We start from the raw sequence: 13,899 nt of genomic DNA, 5'->3' as shown, positions 1-13,899 counted from the left end.
ACAACACTCAAGAAGTTTGACAGCATCCAGGACAAAGCAGCCTGTTGATTGGCACAATATCCACAAGCATTCACTCCCTCTACCACCGATGCTCAGTAGCAGCAGTGTGTATTCTCCACAAGATGCACTGCAGAAATTCATCAAACATCCTCAGACAGCACCTTCCAAACCTATGACCAGTTCCATCTAGAAGGACAAGGGCAGCAGATATATAAGAACACCACCACAATCAAGTTCCCCTCCAAGCCACTCACCTTCCTGACGTGGAAATATATCACTGTTCCTTCACTGTCATGGTCAAAATCCTGGAATTCCCTCCCAAATAGCATTGTGGGTCAACACGCAGCAGGTGGACTGCAGTGTTTCAAGAAGGCAGCTTACCATCACCTTATCAAGGGCAACTAGCGACGGGCAATAAATGCTGGCCAGACAGTGACACCCATTTCCCACAAAATGAATAAATTTTTTAAAATTTCCAATTTGTCCTGTCACCTTTAATGATTTATACTCAGAATAAACCCAGGTCCCTCAATTCCTGTATCCCCAATGGAATAGTTCCCTATATTTTATACTGTTTCTCCATGCCAAACTAAATCACTTCCCTCCTCTCTGCATTAAATTTCATCTTGTCTGCCTATCTACCCATTCTACCAATTTGTCTGTGTCCCTTTGAAGTTATTGAGTCCTAAAGCTTCATTTAAACAGTGATGATGGCCATATCCTGGATGACATTTCCCAAGATCCTGCAGGACCAAAAGGATTTCGTATAAAATAAACAACTTTTCAGAAAATGGTTATGAACCATCAGTCATTTTACAATTAAATTGCTAAAGAAAATAATCATGTCCAGTGCACTCAGGATTTTCCATCCACTGCAAGGAATACCATTCTTGTGGTGCAGGATTTCATACTCCATTTTTGCACTGTAATGATATTAATTCAGAAATACAATTATAGAATTAACTCCATTACAATTCTGATGATGAGTCACATTTAAAACTTTTGATTTCACCAACCTGCTTTTCTAGCAATCTTTGTTTCTAGATTTCTATATATTATTAGGAGGATAATGTTAAAAGTGGAAGTGAGATGCTTGAGCTTCAGGCAATGCATGGCAGCAGTGTTATTTTAATTTTACCAGTTCCCAGCATTTTTGTACACAGAAAGTCAAATAAAATCCTCCTGTGGTGCTGATGGTTTTGAAATGTAATCACTTGTTTTTGCTGCTGAATAATTATCTGTTTGTACTACTGCCAATCTGGAGAACGTATTTATTTAGAAAGCCTTACCAGGTGATAACAATTTGAACAGGTTAAGCATTCCAGCCAACAGTGAAACTTTCTGAGGAACAGTCTAGGTTTTTGTGAATGTTGCCTTAATGTGTTATGTAATATGTTGTGAAGGTCGTGAAATACTAAAAGTGCAAATAATTCAAGACTTTGAAGATTAAATTGCTTTGTTGATGTTGTACTTGTGACAGAAGAACAAAGATATAACTTTGTGTTTGCATTTAGAAGTAATCCATCAATCTCCAATACCTCAAACATTGTTGTTGGTTTTAAAATGACACATTAAAACACAATCTATCTTTCTCGTCCGTACTAATCTTCACATTTTGTGCAGCTGAAATAATATCAGACCCGGTCATTTTTTAATCATTCTTTTCTCTTTGTGATTTTTATAGCTAAATGAGTGAGCAGGTAACCTGCTCCAAATGACTGTTAATCTAGCTGTGTAACTAGTCACTGGGAAATCAACAGGAGCAACTTAAGTAATTCACTTTCAAGTATTCCTGATGGCCAGTATCTGGCATCTGCTTTGTGTTTCACCCTTCAGAAACACTCTGTGCGAGGAATCAAAGGCACTAGCACGTTCTTAGTACTCCACTTTCTTTTAGAACAGAAACAGAAGTAGGCCATTGAGATACCTATTCCATCATTGAATTAGAACATGGCTGCTCTGTATCTTAACACTACATAACTTTCTCAGCTCCTTGTCTAATAAAAATCGATGAACTTCAGTTTTAAAAGTGATGAAAATTAACTTCTATAAATCATCATTTGCATCTCCTCTCGAAAATTGTTTCCAATTCTATACACTGTGCTTTAGTAAGGATATGAAGGCTTTATGGCGTAGGCAGAAATGTTTACAAGAATAGTTCCAGGGATGAGAGATTTCAGTTCCAAGGATGGACTAGAGAAGCTGACGTTCATCTCCTCACAGAAGAAAAAAATGTGAGAGGAGATTTAATAAGATATGTTCAAAATCATAAGTTATCTATATTGAATAGATGGGAGAATGTTTTTCCCTTTGGCAGAGGTCAAAAACCACTGGACATTGATTTAAGGGTATTAGCAAAAGAAGCATCAGGATATGAAGAATATTTTTTAATAGCAACTGGTTAAGATCTGGAGTGCACTGTCTGAGAGTGTGATGGAGATAGATTTAACTGCAACTTTCACAGAGCAACTGGATAAGCACCTAAAGAGAAAAATAAACTATTGGGCTACAAGGAGAGGATAAGGGTTTAATTCCCTGTATTTTTTCCTGACACTGTGATCAGAAGTCAATGCATCAGCATGCTGATCAGTATACAGATACGGGACTCATTCTTGGGTTGCTCTTTTAAAGGAAAAATATTGACATGAAGAACTGAACAGCCTCCCTCTGTGCAGTATCCATTCTATGATGATAAATTACCAACTGATGTGGCTTCAACAGCTTTTTGGAGTACACAGTTCCAGATTTCTATTGTCTTTGCATGAAAATTTCTCCTTGAAGTCACATCTGGATAATCTGTCTCAAATTTTAATGTTATGCATCCTTCTACCGGACTTGCTCATCAGAGGAGATAGCCTGACTCGATCTACCCTGTTAAATCATTTTTAAATACAGCAAATAGATTGCTTTATTCTACTAAACTCAAGGGAATAAATATAAGCATAGTGTATTTTTGTAAGATCAATACTCGGCATCACCAGATTGTTTTTAATGATTTGAAATCAATATATTTTCTATTTATATTTTTCAATTATCTGACATTCAACATTTGAAGAATTGAGCAAACAATTTTTTGAAAAATTCCCCTAACAAAAACAATTTCTATCTCATTTTAGATTAAAACCATTCAGGGCACAGATTTATGAAGCATTTATTGTCCAAAGTAATGTAGCAGGTAATAAAATGTTTTATTGTGAATCATTGTGAGAATAGCATTTTGTTTCATCTCTTTTTTTAATCTCATGTTCACTATACTATTATCACCTATCCTGTAACTACCATCATTGGCCTTGGTTTAAGAAAATGAGAAGGAACTACATTGATGAAAATTCCAAATAAAGTATTTTCCTCACTTTATAAAGTACTTTTATCCGTAATGTTTCATCTTCATATCTAAGAAAGGATACATTTCCTTATAGGTGGCGCAACAAAGATTCACTAGATTGATTCCTGGCATGAGATTGTCTCAGAGGAAAATTGAGTAGAACAGACCATATTCTTTGGAGAGAAGAATAAAAGTTGATCTAATTTAAATGTAAATTCTGAATAGGCTTGGCAAGGAAGATGCTAAGAAATTGTTTCCATTGGTTAGCAAGTATAGAATTAGTGGTCATAGCCTCAGCAATTTAGAATTGTGATGAGGAGACACTTCTTTACTTACAGGCTTGTGAATCTTTGGAATGCTTTACACAGGAAGGCTGTGAATTTTATTTTCTACCATTGAGTATGTTCGAGGCTAAGATCAATTGAGTTTTTAATTCTAAGAGAATAAAGGGATATTGGAATTGGGCAACAAAGCAGATTCACAGTCTTGGGGGATGGGGATGGTTTTTCTAGAAGGGTCACGGAACCTGAAACGTTAACTCTGATTTTTTCTTCACAGAGGCTGCCAGACCTGCTGAGCTTTTCCAGCAACTTCTGTTTTTGTTTCTAGAAAATATATGACTTCTCTGGCACTTATATGAAATTTGGAAACCTTCATATTTATTCAATTATTGCAAGATTTAGAGTTTAAGGTCAAAACACCCAGGAAATATGTCCATTACATTATATATGTTTTGAGTTTGTGGATAATATGACGGAATACTTCAAATAATTGCTGAAGAATCTAGTCACAAAATTATACAATAATTTGAACTGTCCTGACTTAAAATCTTATATTAGATTTATTTGAATAAGATTTTAAGTTAAGAAGACATTTGTGAATGCTGAAAATCTGAAATAATAGAACACGCTGAAAACACAAAATCAACCAACATTTGAAAAAAAAAGTTTGCACTCAAAGTAATATGTTTTCAGGTGTTGATAGCACTTTATATTGTTAAGATTAAAGTAGTGTTAAATAGCAGTTGCCCCTACTCAAATAGAGTAGTTTTCTTGGAACAGTAAGTTCCATTTTAAATTACAAGAAATTACAGTACAGACCCATGTTCTGTTTGCATTGAAGAAAAGTGCAGCTGCTTTGATTATCAAAGCAAATCCAGTTGGAACATTTGGTTTATTAACTGTAAACAAAAATTCTGAAAAAGCCATGCGTTGAGAAACAACATTGCACGGCTATTCTGAACCGCCTACTGTGGCTTCCCCGAGCTGAATCCAACCCAGATGTTCAGAGGGAACTGTCAGAACTTTTTATAATAACATAATCTTGAGTTCTGTATTTAACCAACTTCTAACAAAGAACGGGGAAAGGCCAGTATCTAAAAGTCTTCAACAACAGTACACGGAAGGGCTCGAAGCTGTGAAAAAAAAATCTGCGGGTGACATGTTTGACATGCAATGAACACTGTAAATATTGACTGCAACTTTAAATATGATAAATAACATGGAGAATTGGTAGAAACGTAGTTGTTTTGCGCTTTATATAATGCCAACGGCGGACACGTAATCTATTTTTGTAAATTATTTGCATAAACCATGTTTTGAGAAGCTAATACAAAGTTTGCAGTGTGAACCTGACAATCAGATGGCCCGGTCTACCCTGAATCCCTGTGTCACCGCAGAAACACTGCAAAAAGACCTATTCCAAAACAGAAGTTTAGTCAATCTTGTAATTATTCGAATGTAAAGAGAACTGGTTGTAGAAGTTTAATTTAAAAGCATTTAATCTATCAACAATTATTCAAAAGATAAAAACTTACCTTACTAGTTGCACTGACTGCTCGTGTTAGGATAAAAAGAGAAAGAATATATTTGGGAAATCTCCACATTTTAAATGCCTCTTTTCGATATTTGGAGAGAGCAATCTGAGCAGAAATGCTGTACCATCAGCAAGAATTCAGTGACAATGCTTGCAAAGTCATTAAAAATCATTGAAGAAATATCTTTGGTTTCCTACACAAGGCTCGCCTTCAAACCTCATCTGAAACTGGGAATAACTGCGGCTGCGCAGTGCAGATTTCGGCTTTTTGGTAGGGGCAGGATTTTTTTTATAATTCCCACTGTGTATTGAATGCGAGGGAGGGACAATAATGACTACCAACTGCAGATCGTACCAGCCCAATGTCCACGCAGAGAGGACGAACGATCACTGAAGTTGTTGAAGTCTCCAAAACGAACATTTACTGGGGAATAAATGTCACATAAAGAAGAGTTTCATTTGAATATGAAAATAGCATGCTATTATTGTATCCGTTCACTTCACAGTATGTTCAATTGAACCAAAAGGAGTTTAAAACGAAAGATAATACGTGCGTGTGTCCATTCCTAATTTACCAAATGTTTGAACAAATCGTAGCTTTTCTATGTATTTTCTGATGTGACTGCGCCATCTGATGGCGAGAACGCCTCCTTTCTCCAAGGAACGAAGCAGAAATATATTTACATTCAATCGTTTTTATTGAACTTTAGATTTAAACTATGACTGAATCTCTTATTTCAATTGACAGGTTTGGTTAAGAAATACTGTTGAATGGATGAGTCACTTGTTCCGAATTACTTACATTCTGAATTTATTGAAGGAAGTGAGAGTTGGAGATAGCAGAAGAACTTGTCATCTTCTGTCGATTTCCCCAGTCTGGGAGAGGTGCCGAAGGAATGGAAAGTAGCTGAGGGTGTCCGCTGACCTATTCCCATCACATTCAATCACCTTATTTCATTCATGTTCTGGAGAAGGGTCACTGGACCCAAAATGTTAACTCTACTTTCTTGCCACAGATGCTGCCAGACCCGCAACATTTTTCCAGCAATTTCTGATTTTGTATCTTTCATTCATTGCAGGAGAAGCTGGCAATTACAAGAAAGGGGGGCCCAGACTAACAGAGAGGTGTCAGATATCTGTATCCCTTACCCCTCAAGAGAAGCAGGCTGTGAGATGGTACATGTTGACCACAATTAGTCTACACCACTGGAGTGATTAGAATGGGAAGAAATACAGCAAGGAACATCACAGCCTGCCCTTCTCAGATATGCAAGCAGTCTCACACATTCATCTACAAAAAGACCCTGCACCTTCATCAACTAATTCTTTATCTTCAGCAGGGACTAATGACAAACAGGCAGCCAAATGGTTATGGGCAGAGCCTCTGCTAAGTACTACCTCTAAGGATGATGGCTCTGATACATCAAAGGAGGCACGAGCAAGGCATTCACTTGCACCGTACACCTGCACATTGACTAGATTAGTTTTGGGATTACAGCGTACTGTGGGACAGTGGCATCAGCCCCATGCAGAAGATGTCCTTCTTTACTTTGCTATATAAAATGTAAGTGACATGATCAACCTACAGAGACAAACAGGAGACCTTTAGGCAATGATGCTGCAGTCCTTCATTAGACTGGAGTGGCAGATGGACTCCATCCAACTTCTGACTATTGTCATGACTCCAGCATATGACCCTGTGGCTGCTTCCCTGGAAAAGGGTTTTGGCTACTTTGGAGAACTGGGTCCAACAGGATGCTCAGTGACTGCCAGATATGCACTTGGACCTGCAGTCTATTTGCTCTAGTCATGAGTGCTTAGTATCAAAGGCAAGGTGAGAGGCGGATAAGCCACTTTGACTTCACTTAGGTGTCTTTTTCCCTCAAGTAGACAGGATGATGCCAGCATGCATGCAGAGAAAAGAGGAAGAACAACCAGGCAGCCCAGGAATTTTACCTCATAATGCACCAGAGGTGTCCTCTCCCTCCACCTCCTCTCTGCCAGTGAACCGATTGCGTTCAACAGCTCAGGTTTATCTGGGTACACCTGCATTTGCACAGGAGATTCTCAACAGGATGGGACTTTAAGGCCATTTTTGAAGTTTAAGAAATATATATTGACATTTCTAGTGAAATTTGCGAAATATTTCTCTAGTTTCAAATTAAATCATCTGTCTGATGTCATAGAGGTATAGGCCTGACAAAGCTGTTGCTGCTCAACTGTTGTAATCTTACTGTAAATATGATGTGAACCTTAATAAATACATTTGAATGTTACAGTGATAGAATGGCACAATATGTTTGATTATTTACCTGTGGGACCCAATTGACCTGGGTAAGCTTGAATCAGAGATAGTAGCTTAGCCGAACTCGTCCTCACACTCAACAACTTCTCTTTCAATTCCTCCCACTTCCTACAGACAAAGAGGGTAGCCATGGGTACCCGCATGGGCCCAAGCTACGCCTGCCTCTTTGTAGGTTACGTGGAACAATCCCTCTTCCGTACCTACACCGGCCCTAAACCCCACCTCTTCCTCCGTTACATTGATGACTGTATCGGCACCGCCTCGTGCTCCCACGAGGAACTCGAACAGTTCATCCACTTCACTAACACCTTCCACCCCAACCTTAAGTTTACCTGGACCATCTCTAACACCTCTCTCCCCTTCCTGGACCTCTCTGTCTCCATATCGGGCAACCACCTAGAAACCGATATTCATTTCAAGCCCACCGACTCCCACAGCTATCTAGAATACTCCTCCTCCCACCCACCTTCCTGCAAAAATGCTATCCCCTATTCCCAATTCCTTCGCCTCCGCTGCATCTGCTCCCAGGATGAGGCATTCCACTCCCGTACATCTCAGTTGTCCTCGTTTTTCAAGGACCGTAACTTCCCCCCCTCGGTGGTCGAGAACGCCCTCAACCGTGTCTCCCACATCTCCCGCACCTCATCCCTCACACCCCGTCCACGCAATAAGAACCAAAAAAGAATCCCCCTCGTCCTCACGTACCACCCCACCAACTTCCGGATCCAACGCATCATCCTCCAACACTTCCGCCATCTGCAATCCGACCCCACCACCAAAGACATCTTTCCCTCCCCACCCTTATCTGCTTTCCGGAGTGACAACTCTCTCCGTGACTCCCTTGTCCGCTCCACACTCCCCTCCAGCTCCACCACACCCGGCACTTTTCCCTGCAACCGCAGGAAGTGCTACATACCTCCTCCCTCACCCCCATCCCAGGCCCCAAGAAGACTTTCCACATCAAGCAGATGTTCACCTGCACATCTGCCAATGTGGTATACTGCATCCGCTGTACCCGGTGTGGCTTCCTCTACATCGGGGAAACCAAGCGGAGGCTCGGGGACCGCTTTGCAGAACACCTACGCTCGGTTCGCAATAAACAACTGCACCTCCCAGTCGCAAACCATTTCAACTCCCCCTCCCATTCCTCAGACGACATGTCCATCCTGGGCCTCCTGCAGTGCCACAACCATGCCACCCGAAGGTTGCAGGAACAGCAACTCATATTCCGCTTGGGAACCCTGCAGCCCAATGGTATCAATGTGGATTTCACAAGTTTCAAAATCTCCCCTCCCCCTACCGCATCCCAAAACCAGTCCAGCTCGTCCCTGCCTCCCTAACCTGTTCTTCCTCCCACCTATCCCCTCCTCCCACCTCAAGCCGCACCTCCATCTCCTACCGACCAACCTCATCCCGCCCCCTTGACCTGTCCGTCCTCCCTGGACTGACCTATCCCCTTCCTAACTCCCTACCTACACTCACCTTTACTGGCTCCATCCCCGCCTCTTCGACCTGTTTGTTTCCTCTCCACCTATCCTCTCCTCTATCCCTCTTCTATCCGCCTCCCACTCTCTCCCTATTTATTTCAGAAACCCCTTCCCCTCCCCCTTTTCTGATGAAGGGTCTAGGCCCGAAACGTCAGCCTCTCTGCTCCTATGATGCTGCTTGGCCTGCTGTGTTCATCCAGCCCTGCACCTTGTTGACCTGGGTAAGCACTGGGTTTAATTTGCAAATATGCCTAAACTTTTATTTCATGTTTGGGGAACAACGTAGATGTGAAAGACCATCTCATGTGTGAGAGATGATTGTAAGTCAATTAAATTTCATATTTTTCTCTCAATTAATGTATTCTGTTTGGGTGATCTTGATGCGTGCACAACTGGCCATCTTCTGTAGTCTATTGGAGATGAAGCAGAAAGAGTTGAGAAAATAAAAACTGAAATAATTAATTTAAACCATTAAAATAAAACTAGTAAATTAACAAAAAAAATCAAAGAGAGAGATAAATAAGGAAGGAAGTAAGGAAATGCGAACTTTACACCAGTATTCTTTCTGCATGCACACATAAGACTGTCTCAGAAAATTTTGGCAACAGCTTGATTGTTTGCATACTTCAGCTTAATGTTTCCACTCTCAGGTAAAACTGGTAGTAAAGCACAATGAGATGAAAGTGTGTCGCACAAATCTAATCAGAAAGGGTATCCTGAACAATTTCTTTGACTTTAAAACAAGTTTAGAACTTATTGACAACACAAAGTGAATAAGCAGTGGGAACGAATATGTTTTCCATTCATGATTAAGACCTTCATAACCTAGCATTGACTTCCCTACCAATCTGCTATGAGGTCTGCACCTGGAGAAAATTGTACATTCTTTGTATGTGAGAGTAATAAATGTGCATCACTTACATAAACATTGAATTACTATAAAGTTAAATATAATTAAAGGAAGATTTATTTCCAATATGCAAATTGAAGAAATAGATTGTACTTTGATTAATCACCACAGTAGGGTAATTGATTGAAAGTTTAGAATGCTGATGTTTAATAATGAATGTCTTAATGATGAAGAATTTGAGGTTTTAACTCTGTTATAAAATAATTACAACCTTGTTATTTCAGTTACTCAGTGGAGATATTCAATTTTTACATGCTGTATTTAATTTGTTATGTTGGGCCACTTACAAAAGTAATTAAATTGTAGAATCAAGTGGATATTCTCACGCAAATCCCAAAAGAGCTTGAAATGATCTTGTCTGTATGGTTCATTGTTTTTTATGGAAAATATGAAAAGGTAAACTTGCCATAATAGAGAGATGACTGGTGGTGGTTTTAAACAGAGGGTCACCACAGCATAGATGAGGGGAGTGTTTAAGAAGGACAGCCTTCATGGTAACCTCAGCTGGTGCAGAAATGGAACCCACGGTGTTAGTATCAATACTGCATTGAAAATTGGCTGTCCAGCTAACTGAGCTAACAAATGAGACAACTTATTATCACTTTGAATGCTGCAAACATGAGACTGATTTTCAAATTTTTGATGGCAATATCATTTTTTAACATATTTTAACAAAATTGGATGACATAGATTCATAGCTATAATACTGTATATGTTCCTGATTTCTGTTTTGTCACAAGGGGGAGTAACCAAGCAGGAATAAAACTTGTTCATGAGGAATAGAGAAATGCCCAAAGCTCTCTAGTTCAACATCTGGTGACTAGGTGAAATATGATTAATTTTGGTTATTCGTGTCACCTGTGATTGTGTATGTCTTGGGAACATGTAAGAGAGAAAAAAATTATATGTTTGCGAAAGGAATACTCAAATTGCAATGATTTTAGTTTAATTAAAGAGAAAATGGTGCAAACACTCAGCAGATTAGCGAGCACCTTTGAAGAAAGAGTTAAAATATGCTTAATCGAGTTAAAGAAAGAGTTAAAGTTTCGGGTCATCTGCATGTTGAGCTAGTGCTTTTTTAAGTGATTTGGTTGCATCTGTCTGTCAGTATTTGAGGGCTTGATAATCAAAGCAGAGTAGGTTTAAGCTACTTAAAAATTGTCTCTAGATGGACTAAATAATGTTCTCTTGATCTGAGCTTTCTCATGTTCCAATTTGTTCTTCATGTCTTAAGGTGCAATAATAGTTGCATCTAATGCACAGGGCTCCTGAGCTTACTTCTTTTTAATTCTGTTATGCTATTTCCCTTTCTCTGTTATCAATCTGCTTCTTCACTTTCCCTTAACTTCCACCCTACTGTAGTCCTAATTCTAACTTTTAGCCTGACATTCCCTTCCCTCAGTGTCCTGTTCCTTGCTATCCTCCCTGCAGCTATCAGTCTGCCATTCCCTTCTTTCAGACTTAGTTGTAATTATGCTCAGTAATGATAGTGTTTCGATCTAATCCACAAACTAAAATCACATTTCCTAGTCTCCAAGAAATCAATCCGGTCACTATTGTCAGGAAGTACAGGAAATGAACAGACATATCCTTAGTTTCATCCCCTAAAATTAAATTAACTATAATTTTCATTTTTGTGAAAATATTGTGCATTTGTGGAGGAGACAAAAAGAATATGTGATGCCGCATCTGCTGTTTCCATCTCGTCTATGTATTTTCTTCATCCTTTACCCAATGTTTGAGTTCACTTCTCTGCAACCATAACATTGTACTCCTCCCTCTGTTCTATTACCGTTATGCATTTTGTATGGTATGATATGCTTGAACTGCATGCAAAACAAAAGTTTTCACCGTGCCTGGGTACATGTGACAATAATAAATCAAATCAAATCTAATTTAAGCTCACATCTTTTACTATTCACCCTCCATATCACGTCCTTTCCTACATTTGTATCTCCTTCAAATCCTTTCTTGTCATTTCAATCTTACAGTATCCTTCATTCAGTTCTACTTCCCCAGAGCTCTGCGTCTAATATTATTCTCCTACAGTCTAGCCTCTAAGTGTTAGCTCTAGACCTGTAGTGTGAATCCAGTTTTTCCGAGGTGAATGCATCCAATACATATCTTTGATATCAGTCCCCATAGCTCTAATATAAAACCAAAAAATAGGCTGGAGAACCTAGGTAGGTCAGGCAACATTTGTGGAGAGAAACAGAGCTAATGGGTGGATTCCTGTTTTTTTTAGGCTAAGTGTGGAAGTGAGCTTAAAAGAGTACTTCTGCTTAGGGGTGAGTTGAGATTCCTTGCACAATAATGTACTTTTCTGCTGGTTACATATGTATACATTGTAAAATGACAAATTTTATGGGCAGGAGGTCTTCCTGTCCCCATAATCTTCCCCCAGCTGCCTGGATCTTCTGGGTTCCAGCTTCCTAGTGCTCTCTTTAAAAGGCACGTTGACAGCATTTTATTCTCTGAAGCCCAGAGACATCACTCAACCTCTGTTCATCAACCCCACACACATATGAAAGTGTCGAAGAGCAGGCAAAAAGTGGTGCCACGTGTTAGTGATGGTTCCCTAGTGGATCTCTTGAAGGCGGTTCATGACAAGTCTAGAAATTGTTATGATAGAGAGATAGGAAGCCTGACAAAATCAGACTTGCAACATAACGAAGTTTAAACTTGTGTTGACCCTCAAAATTGCCCAATGGTTCATAACCAGATTTTACAAATAACTGATATTGGACACCAAGTTGAGAACTTAAACAAAAATTCACAATTTACTAAAAATAATGTAACTTTAGCAGAACACAGAATCAAGCCACTGCTCCCTATTCCTAGAATACCTTATACAGTAAAATGCTGTCCCTACGACCAACCACGAGAGTTCACCTCCGCCATCCTGAAAGCAGTCTACATTCCACCCCACGCGGATGTGAGGAATACCCTAGACATGATCTATACTGCCACAAACACAATACAGAGAAAATTCCCCGAATCCCTATTCATTGTGGCCAGGGACTTCAACCAAGCCAACCTCAAGCAGGTGATGCCTAAATACCACCAACACATCTTCTGCCCCACCAGAGGACTGAACATTCTGGACCACTGCTACACAACCATCAAAGACACCTACCATTCAATCCCCTCCCCACACTTCAGAAAATCCGATCACAGCACTGTGTTCCTCCTCCCAGTTTACAAACTGAAGCTGAAATGGGAGAATCCTCCACAAAACAAAGTACGGTGCTGGTCCAAGGCAGCGTCTCAGGGTCTGCTTGGACTCAGTGGACTGGACCGTGTTCATGTTCAGTGGAAATCCTAGATGAGTGTGTCACACCCTGACGGACTTCATTAATAAATATGTAGAAGACTGTGTACCAAAGAAATCAATCTGAGTATTCCCCAACCGTAAACCTTGGATGAACCAGGAAATCCACTCCCTACTGAAGACCAGACATGCAGTATTCAAGTCGGGTGACCCAGACCGATACAGAAAATCCAGATATGACCCCCACAAAGCCATTGGGGAGGCCAAGAACCAGGGCCGGATTGCGTTTAGAGGCCCAAACCTACCAAACAGACTCCCGCCATCTATGGCAAGGCCTAAACGACATTACAGGATATAAAATGGAAGTGTAAGATAGCAGACAATGACACATCCCTCCCTGACACACGCAATGCTTTCAATGTTTAGTTTGAGCAGAATACCACCAGCATGGCAATGCCTGCCTTGACAGCCCCAGACACACCTTTTCCCTCTGTCACCGCTTCAGAAGTCAGATCAGTCTTCCTGGGAGTCAATCCCAGCCGAGCACTTAGATCCTATGTAGACCAACTGGCAGAGGTATTCACTAACATCTTCAACCTCTCCCTCCTACAGGCCAAAGTCCCCACCTGCTTCAAGAAGACCACCATCATCCCCCGAACCCAAGAAAACACATGCAGTGTGCCTTAATGACTATCACCTAATAGCTCTGACTTCAATAATCATGAAGTGCTTTGAGATGCTGGTCATGGCCCACATCAACTCCAGTCTCCCAAACTGCCTCGATCC

At 40.2% G+C, this 13,899-nt stretch overlaps 1 protein-coding gene across 1 annotated transcript in view; it reads right to left on the bottom strand.

Annotated features, from left to right (window-relative positions):
- The window catches only part of LOC109923076 (olfactomedin-like protein 2A), a 47,727-nt gene extending 42,343 nt beyond the window's left edge, over positions 1-5,384 (bottom strand). The window contains exon 1 of the mRNA XM_048613376.1: positions 5,142-5,384. Coding sequence (XP_048469333.1) covers positions 5,142-5,210 — 69 coding nt within the window. The 5' untranslated portion in view covers positions 5,211-5,384. The remainder of the gene's footprint in view (positions 1-5,141) is intronic.
- Between the last annotated feature and the right edge of the window lie 8,515 nt (positions 5,385-13,899).

This window comes from Rhincodon typus, chromosome 28, assembly GCF_021869965.1.
Source record: "Rhincodon typus isolate 14 chromosome 28, sRhiTyp1.1, whole genome shotgun sequence".
Classification (NCBI taxonomy): domain Eukaryota; kingdom Metazoa; phylum Chordata; class Chondrichthyes; order Orectolobiformes; family Rhincodontidae; genus Rhincodon; species Rhincodon typus.
Note: the sequence above shows the minus strand (reverse complement) of the source record. Positions and strands in the feature narration are given on the sequence as shown.